Source organism: Chrysemys picta, chromosome 10 (genome assembly GCF_011386835.1).
Source record: "Chrysemys picta bellii isolate R12L10 chromosome 10, ASM1138683v2, whole genome shotgun sequence".
Taxonomy (NCBI): domain Eukaryota; kingdom Metazoa; phylum Chordata; order Testudines; family Emydidae; genus Chrysemys; species Chrysemys picta.
This window is the reverse complement of record NC_088800.1, coordinates 61380065-61387958: the sequence shown is the minus strand read 5'-3', so window position 1 is coordinate 61387958 and position 7894 is coordinate 61380065. Positions and strand designations below refer to the sequence as shown.

Here is a 7894-nt window from a genome sequence, read left to right as displayed (position 1 = left end):
TTTGAACTTTCACCCCATGTTTTAAACAAAATGTAATTATTTTTTTTCCTGGAAGATTGGGAAAATTTAAAACAAAACAGACAGCATGGCAGTGCATGACAAAAGTGCAGGAAGCCACGTATGGCAAACACGACTCCTCCTGTGCCAATATCAGCTACTTTCATAATGGGTAGTACTGCAAAAGGGAAAGCAGGCTCCACAGAACAGCTACATACCTAAATAAACAAAGGTGAGTGGGTGGAGGCACAATGAGACAGGAACTGGGTAGTGCTTGGGCTCTATCAGAATACCAGGGAATGTGTGCTTCCTTGTATATTGACTCAGCAAAGTTTATTCCCTCCTGTGATTAGCTGGGGAACTTTCTGAGCCACAGTCTCCCTCCCAGGCTCTTATCGCTAGAAGGTGGTCTCTCCAAAGCAAGATTGAGGGGTGGAAGGGAAAGCATGTACTAATACTTGTTGCATGCATTATGCTGGAGTGGGGCAGTGGACATTGTCTCTTCATTTTGGAAAGCAACAAGCCAGTATCAGATCTCTATAGGGAATTGTGAACAGGCTCCTTTCTCGCCTGATCTAAAACACAATCCATAGGTCTTGTGTAGGGTCAAATTTTCTCCCTTTTCTGGAGTTTGACTTTATCAATAAACAGATCCACAGTAAGACTATATAAAGTACAGCCCATTCTTTCTCCCCAGGCTTGGAAGTTCAGTGCACCTGCTAGATTCTCTCCGTCTCAAACTCAGGATCTCTCCTGGATAGTCTTGCACTGAAGATTGCTTCTTGTCTTTAACTGCAACCAGTTGGAGGGCACACCCAGCTCCAGACTGACAGATATTGCAAAGTAGGACTGGCTTCAGTCAGTGTCCAGAACAGGCCTTTTAACTTTCTTCTGCCCTGTTCTAGCATAGCTGTTGTCCAACTTATCCCAGGACTGGTGTGATGGCTTGCTCAATACGCTCTCACAATCTAATCAGAATATTTTTCATGTAGCATTTTCACTTGCTCTTGTGTTGAGGGACTCATGAAATCCTGTGTTGTGTCCTGCTGCTCTGCCACTTCAAAATGTAAAAAGCATTCTATAGTTTACACCACGTGTTCTGTGCAGTTATGGAATCATAGAACTAGAAGGGACCTCAAGAGGTCTCATCCAGTTCCCTGCACTCATGGCAGGACTAAGTATTATCTAGACCATTCCTGACAGGTGTTTGTTCAACCTGCTCTTAAAAATCTCCAATAATGGAGATTCCACAGCCTCCCTAGTTTATTCCAGTGCTTAACCACCCTGCAAATTAGGAAGCTTTTTCCTAATATCCACCCTAAACCACCTTTGCTGCAATTTAAGCCCATTGCTTCTTCTCCTATCCTTAGAGGTTAAGGAGAACAATTGTTCTCCCCCCTCCTTGTAGCAACCTTTTATGTACTTGAAAACTGTTATGTCCCCTCTCAGTCTTCTCTTCTCCAAACTAAACAACCCCCCCCTTTTTTTTCCCTCTTCAAATCTTCCCTCATATGACATGTTTTCTAAACCTTTGCTCTTTTCTGGACTTTCTCCAATTTGTCCACATCTTTTTTTTTTAAATGTGATGCCCAGAACTGGACACAATACTCCAGTTGATGCCTAATCAGCGCAGAGTAGAGCGGAAGAATTACTTCGTGTGTCTTGCTTACAACACTCCTGCTAATATATCCCAGAATGATGTTGACTTCCCTCCCCCTCTCCGAACAGTGTTACACTGTTGACTCATATTTAGCTTGTGATCCACTATGACCCACAGATCCCTTTCTGCATTACTCCTTCCTGGACGGTCATTTCCCATTTTGTATGTGTGCAACTGATTGTTCCTTCCTAAGTGGAGTACTTTGCATTTGTCTTTATTTAATTTCATCCTGTTTACTTCAGACCATTTCTCCAGTTTATCCAGACTATTTTGAAGTGTAATCCTATCCTCCCCTCCAAAGCACTTGCAACCCCTCCCAGCTTGGTTACTCTCTCTGCCATTATCTAAATCATGGATGAAGATATTGAACAGAACCAGACCCAGAACGGATCCCTGCAGGACCCACCTCAATATGATCTTCCAGCCTGACTGAACCACAGATAACTACTCTCTGAGAGCAGTTTTCCAACTAGTTATGCACCCACCTTATAGTAGCTCCATCTAGGCTGTATTTCCCTAGTTTGTTTATAACAAGGTCATGTGAGACAGTATCGAAAGCTTTACTAAAGTCAAGATATACCATGTCTACCACTTCCCCCCATCCACAAGGCTTGTTACCCTGTCAAAGAATGTTATCAGGTTCATTTGACATGATTTCTTCTTGACAAATCCATGCTGTTACTTATCTTATCTTCTAGGTATTTGCAAATTATTGCTTAATCATTTGCTCCATTATCTTTCCGGGTACAGAAGTGAAGATCACTGGTCTGTAATTCCCCAAGTGGTCCTTATTTCCCTTTTTATAGATGGGCACTATATTTGCCCTGTTCCAGTCTTCCGGTATCTCTCCCGTCTTCCATGACTTTTTGAAGATAACCACTAATGTCTCAGATATGTCATCAGGCCCTTGAAGACATCTAACTTGTTTAAGTAATTTTTAGCTTCTTCTCTCTCTATTTTAGCTTCTGATCCTACCTCATTTTCACTGGCATTGACTTTGTTAGACATCCAATTCCTACTAACCTTTTTGGGGAAAAATAAAACAAAAAACGTCATTTAGCACTTCTGCCATTTCTATATTTTCAGTTATTGTTCCCTCCACCCCATCATTAAGTAATGGGCCTACCCTGTTCCTTGGTCTTCCTCTTGCTTCTAATGTATTTGTAGAATAATTTTCTTGTTACCTTTATGTCTCTAGCTAGTTTAATTTCATTTTGTGCCTTGGCCTTTGTAATTTTATCCCTATATACTTATGAAATTTCATAGCATGTGATTCGTTAGCTACACATCTTATAGTTGTAGCACTATCTGTAGCTACTTTAAATTGAGCCACAGTAGTATTTTAATCAATGACCTCCTGCAGCCTGAATTCCACAAGCTGTATGCTGCATGCAGTAGTATTTCTTTTTATTCTAAATTTACAGCCCTTCAATTTTATGGAGTGCTCTGTTATTCTTGAGACAGGGTAAATAGAATGGACTGATTAGCAACCACATATTGAAAACGAATGTTAAAAAAAATAATGGAATGGTTATGTGGCACTCAAAATTTTCTAAACCCTATCTGATTTTCTTTTCAAAACATTTTTAAATGGTGCCTTTTCTTGTTTTGTTCCCATAAGTACGTAAACTACAGCATGAGAAAACAGCCACACCAAGCAGTAGTACAACTCTCTGAAATATCTTTTGAAAAACCTCAACCCATTGCTTGTCTCCAGGGTAAATAATCCAAGTATTTGCAATCTCTCATCCTGATTTAGTCAGTCTACCACCTCTCCTTAGTGCAAAGAGTAGAAATAGTGTAAATTGCACCAAATAAATAAAGCTGTCTAGGGATTATTGTATACCAGTAAACTGAACTGCCCCAGAATCAAAGGAGAGAAGAATTAATCCAAACACTCAAAAGATCGTTAGACACATTCTAAACAAAATCAAAGTAAATGTGGAAAGCTTTCACTCTGGGCCAAGGGAAGAGGGTAAAATCCTGCCCAGAGTTATCATCTGCACAGTGTGCAGATGTTTTCAAAGAACTACCCATGATGACTCCCAGATCTCTTTCTTGATTGGTTAACAGCTAATTTTGACCCCATCATTTTGTATGCATAGTTGGGTTTTTGTTTTTTTTAACCAATGTGCATTACTTTGCATCTCTGAACACTGAATTTCATTTGCCTTTTGTTGCCCAGTCACCCAGTTAAGTAAAAACCCTTTTTAACTCTTCTCAGTCAGCAGTGGACTTAACTCTCAAGTAATTTTGTATCATCTGCAAATTTTTCCACCTCACTGTTCACCTCCTTTTCCAGCTCATGTATGAATATGTTGAACTGCAAAACTCCCAATACGGATCTTTGGGGAACCCTGCTATTTACCTCACTCCAGTGTGAAAACTGACCTTTTATTCCTACCTTTCATTTCCTATCATTTAATCAGTTGCTGATTATCCTTTACAAAAGCCATGTTGACTCTTCCAACATATCCTTTTTATACACCTCTACCTCGATATAACGCTGTCCGCGGGAGCCAAAAGATCTTACCGCATTATAGCTGAAACCGTGTTATATCAAACTTGCTTTGATTCACCGGAGCACGCAGCCCTGCCTCCCCGGAGCACTGCTTTACCGCGTTATATCCGTATTCATGTTATATCAGGTCACGTTATATAGGGGTAGAGGTATATATGCGTCCGATAATTTTGTTATTTTAAATTCTCATTCTGTTTAAACAAACAATTTGCCTGGTACTGAAGTTATACTTACTGACCTGTAATTGCCAGGATCACCCCTGGAGCCTTTTAATAAATAAAATAAAATAAAAAAAAAATAAAGTCAGCATTACACTAGCTAGCCTCCATCATCTGGTACAGAGGCTGAGTTAGGTTTGCATACCTCAGTTAATAGTTCTGAACTTTCATATTCAAGTTCCTTCAGAACTCTTGGGTGAACACTATCTGATCCTAGTGATCTCTTATTGTTTAATTTATTATTTTTCCCCAAAACCTCCTCTACGGATACCTCAATCTGGGACAGTTACGCAGATATGTCACCTAAAAAGTCTGGTTTCAGTGTGGAGATCTCCCGCACATCCTGTGCAGTGAAGATGGAGGCAAAGAAATCATTTAGCTTCTCTGCAATGGCCTTGTCTTCCTTGAGTGCTCCTATATCACCTCAATCATCCAGTGGCCCCACTGGTTGTGTGTCAGGTTTCCTGTATCTGATGTACTTTAAAATATTTGTGTTAGTTTGTATGACTTTAGCTAGGTGCTCTTCAAATACTTTCTTGGTCTGCCTCATTATACTTTTTTACTTGCCTTGCCAGAGTTTATGCTCCTCTATTTTCCTCACTAGGATTCAGCTTCCAATTTTTTAAAGGATGCCATTTTGCTTCTCATTGCCTCTTTTACTCTGCTGGTTAGCCATGGTAACTTTTTCTGTTTTGGTCCTCTTACTGTTTTTGTTTTGTTTTTCAGGGGGAGGGGAAGGGAGATGGTATGCATATAGTTTGAGCTTCTATTATGGAGTTTTTAAATAGTATCTCTGTAGATTGCAGTTATTTTACCCTTGTGACTGTTCATTTAACTATCTTCCTCATTTTTGTGTAGTTCACCTTTCTAAGGCCTGGTCTACACTACAGGTTTAGGTCGACTTTAGCAGCGTTAAATCGAATTAAGCCTGGACACGTCCACACGACGAAGCCCTTTCTTTCGACTTAAAGGGTCCTTTAAACCGGTTTCTTTACACCACCTCTGACGAGGGGATTAGCGATAAAACCGGCCTTTGCGGGTCGGAATTGGGGTAGTGTGGACGGAATTCGACGTTATTGGCCTCCGGGAGCTATCCCACAGTGCTTCATTGTGACCGCTCTGGACAGCACTCTCAACTCAGATGCACTGACCAGGTAGACAAGAAAAGCCCCGTGAACATTAGAATTTCATTTCCTGTTTGCCCAGCGTGGAGAGCACAGGTGACCACGCAGAGCTCATCAGCACAGGTAACCGTGATGGAGTCCCAGGATCGCAAAAGAGCTCCAGCATGGACCGAACGGGAGGTACGGGATCTGCTCGCCATATGGGGAGATGAAGCAGTTCTAGCTGAACTCCGTAGCAGTAAAAGAAATGGCAAAGTATTAGAAAAGGTCTCCAAGGCCATGAAGGACCGAGGCCATAACAGGGACACACAGCAGTGCCGCGTGAAAATTAAGGAGCTACGGCAAGCCTACCACAAAGCCAGAGAAGCAAACGGAAGGTCCGGGGCAGAGCCGCAAACTTGCCGCTTCTACGCGGAGCTGCATGCCATTCTAGGGGGTGCAGCCACCACTACCCCAACCGTGTGCTATGACTCAGTCAATGGAGAAACACACAGGGATGACGGTTCGGGGAACGAGGAAGATGAGGATGGAGGTACTGTAGGTAGCTCACAGCAGCAAGAAAGCGGAGAAACCGGTTTCCCCAACAGCCAGGATATGTTTGTGACCCTGGACCTGGAAGCAGTAACCCCCGAACTCACCCAAGACCCTCAGGGCACACAGGAGACCTCTGGTGAGTGTACCTTTGTAAATATTTGTAAACATTACACATGGTTTAAAAGCAAGCGTGTTTAATGATTAATTTTCCCTGGCAATCGTGGCCAGTACATCTACTGGAAAAGTCTGTTAACGTGTATGGGGATGGAGCGGAAATCCTCCAGGGACATCTCCAGAAAGCTCTCCTTCATGTACTCCAGGCCAGTAGCACGTAGTCTGGAATCATTGCATAACAAAGCATGGCAGCGTATGGTCCCGGTGTTTGCTGGCATGCAGACAATATCCATTCCTTATCTCTCTTTGTTATCCTCAGGAGAGTGATATCATTCACGGTCACCTGGTTGAAATGGGGTGATTTTATTAAGGGGACATTCAGAGGCGCCCGTTCCTGCTCTTCTGAACAGAAATGTTCCCCGCTGTTAACCACGCGGTGGGGGGAGGGGTGAAGTGATCATCCCAGAGAATCGTGTGTGTGTGTGTGGGGGGGTGGTTTACTTGGGTTTGTGCCGCATGTTAACCGGGAAACCGCAGCCCCTCCTTTTACATTGAAAACCCATTTTAAATGGACAACCCAATTCATCCTTGATATGGGAAATGCGCTGCTGTTTGAAACCTTTCACGCATGTTAAGAAGGTTAAAAAAGCCAAAACACTGTGGCCTACCATGGCTGCCTGCAAGCCGAAATATGCAACCTTGTAATGAAAGAGTGTACCCATTGTTCTCTAAAATGTGTCTTTTTTAACCACCTCTCCCTTCTCCTCCACCAGCTGCAAATGTTTCTCCTTCGCAGAGGCTAGTGAACATTAGAAAGAGAAAACATAGGACGCGGGACGATATGTTCACGGAGCTGCAGATGTCCTCCCACGCTGATAGAGCACAGCAGAATGCGTGGAGGCAGTCAATGTCGGACATGAGAAAAGCACAATATGAACGAGAGGAGAGGTGGCGGGCTGAATGGCGGGATGAAAAGAGCAAGTGGCGGGCTGAAGACGATAGGTGGCGTCAGCTTGCAGACAGACGGCAAGAGTCAATGGTCCATCTGCTGGAGCATCAAACTGATATGCTCGAGCGTATGGTTGAGCTGCAGGAAAGGCAGCAGGAGCAGAGACCGCCGCTACAGCCCCTGTTTAACCAACAGCCCTCCTCCCCAAGTTCCATAGCCTCCTCACCCAGACGCCCAAGAACACGGTGGGGGGCCTCCGTCCACCCAGTCACTCCACCCCAGATGATTGCCCAAGCATCAGAAGGCTGGCCTTCAATAAGACTTAAAGTTTTAAAATGCAGTGTGTCCTTTTCCATCCCTCCTCCCCCACCCATCCCAGGCTACCTTGGCAATTATCCCCCTACTTCTATGAGGAACTAATAAAGAATGCATGAATGTGAAAAAACAATGACTTTATTGCCTCTGCAAGCGGTGCTCGAATTGGGGAGGGGAGGGTGGGGTGGGGTGGTTGGTTTACAGGGAAGTAGAGTGAACCGGGTCGGGGGGGGGGGGGTTTGGAGGGTTCATCAAGGAGAAACAAACAGAAGTTTCACACAGTAGCCTGGCCAGTCACAAAACTCGTTTTCAAAGCTTCTCTGATGCGCACCACGCCCTGCTGTGCTCCTCTAACCGCCCTGGTGTCTGGCTGCGCGTAATCAGCGGCCAGGCGAGTTGCCTCAACCTCCCACCCCGCCATAAAGGTCTCCCCCTTACTCTCACAGATATTGTGGAGCGCAC

The 7894-nt window shown here is 43.8% G+C and overlaps 1 protein-coding gene across 1 annotated transcript; it reads left to right on the top strand.

Annotated features, from left to right (window-relative positions):
- The first annotated feature begins 5268 nt into the window (after positions 1–5268).
- Positions 5269–7572, top strand: LOC135974043 (uncharacterized). The gene is made up of 2 exons (XM_065559922.1): positions 5269–6190; positions 6942–7572. Exons 1-2 carry the CDS (start codon positions 5653–5655, stop codon positions 7535–7537), a joined length of 1134 nt encoding a protein of 377 aa, XP_065415994.1. The 5' UTR covers positions 5269–5652; the 3' UTR covers positions 7538–7572.
- The last annotated feature ends 322 nt before the right edge of the window (positions 7573–7894 follow it).

Excerpts from the sequence above, each read along its gene's own strand:
- LOC135974043 (XM_065559922.1), top strand. The coding sequence starts at position 5,653 with ATGGAGTCCCAGGATCGCAAAAGAGCTCCAGCATGGACCGAACGGGAG. Across the intron at positions 6,191-6,941 it reads GGGCACACAGGAGACCTCTG|CTGCAAATGTTTCTCCTTCG; the intron begins GTGAGTGTACCT and ends CTCCTCCACCAG.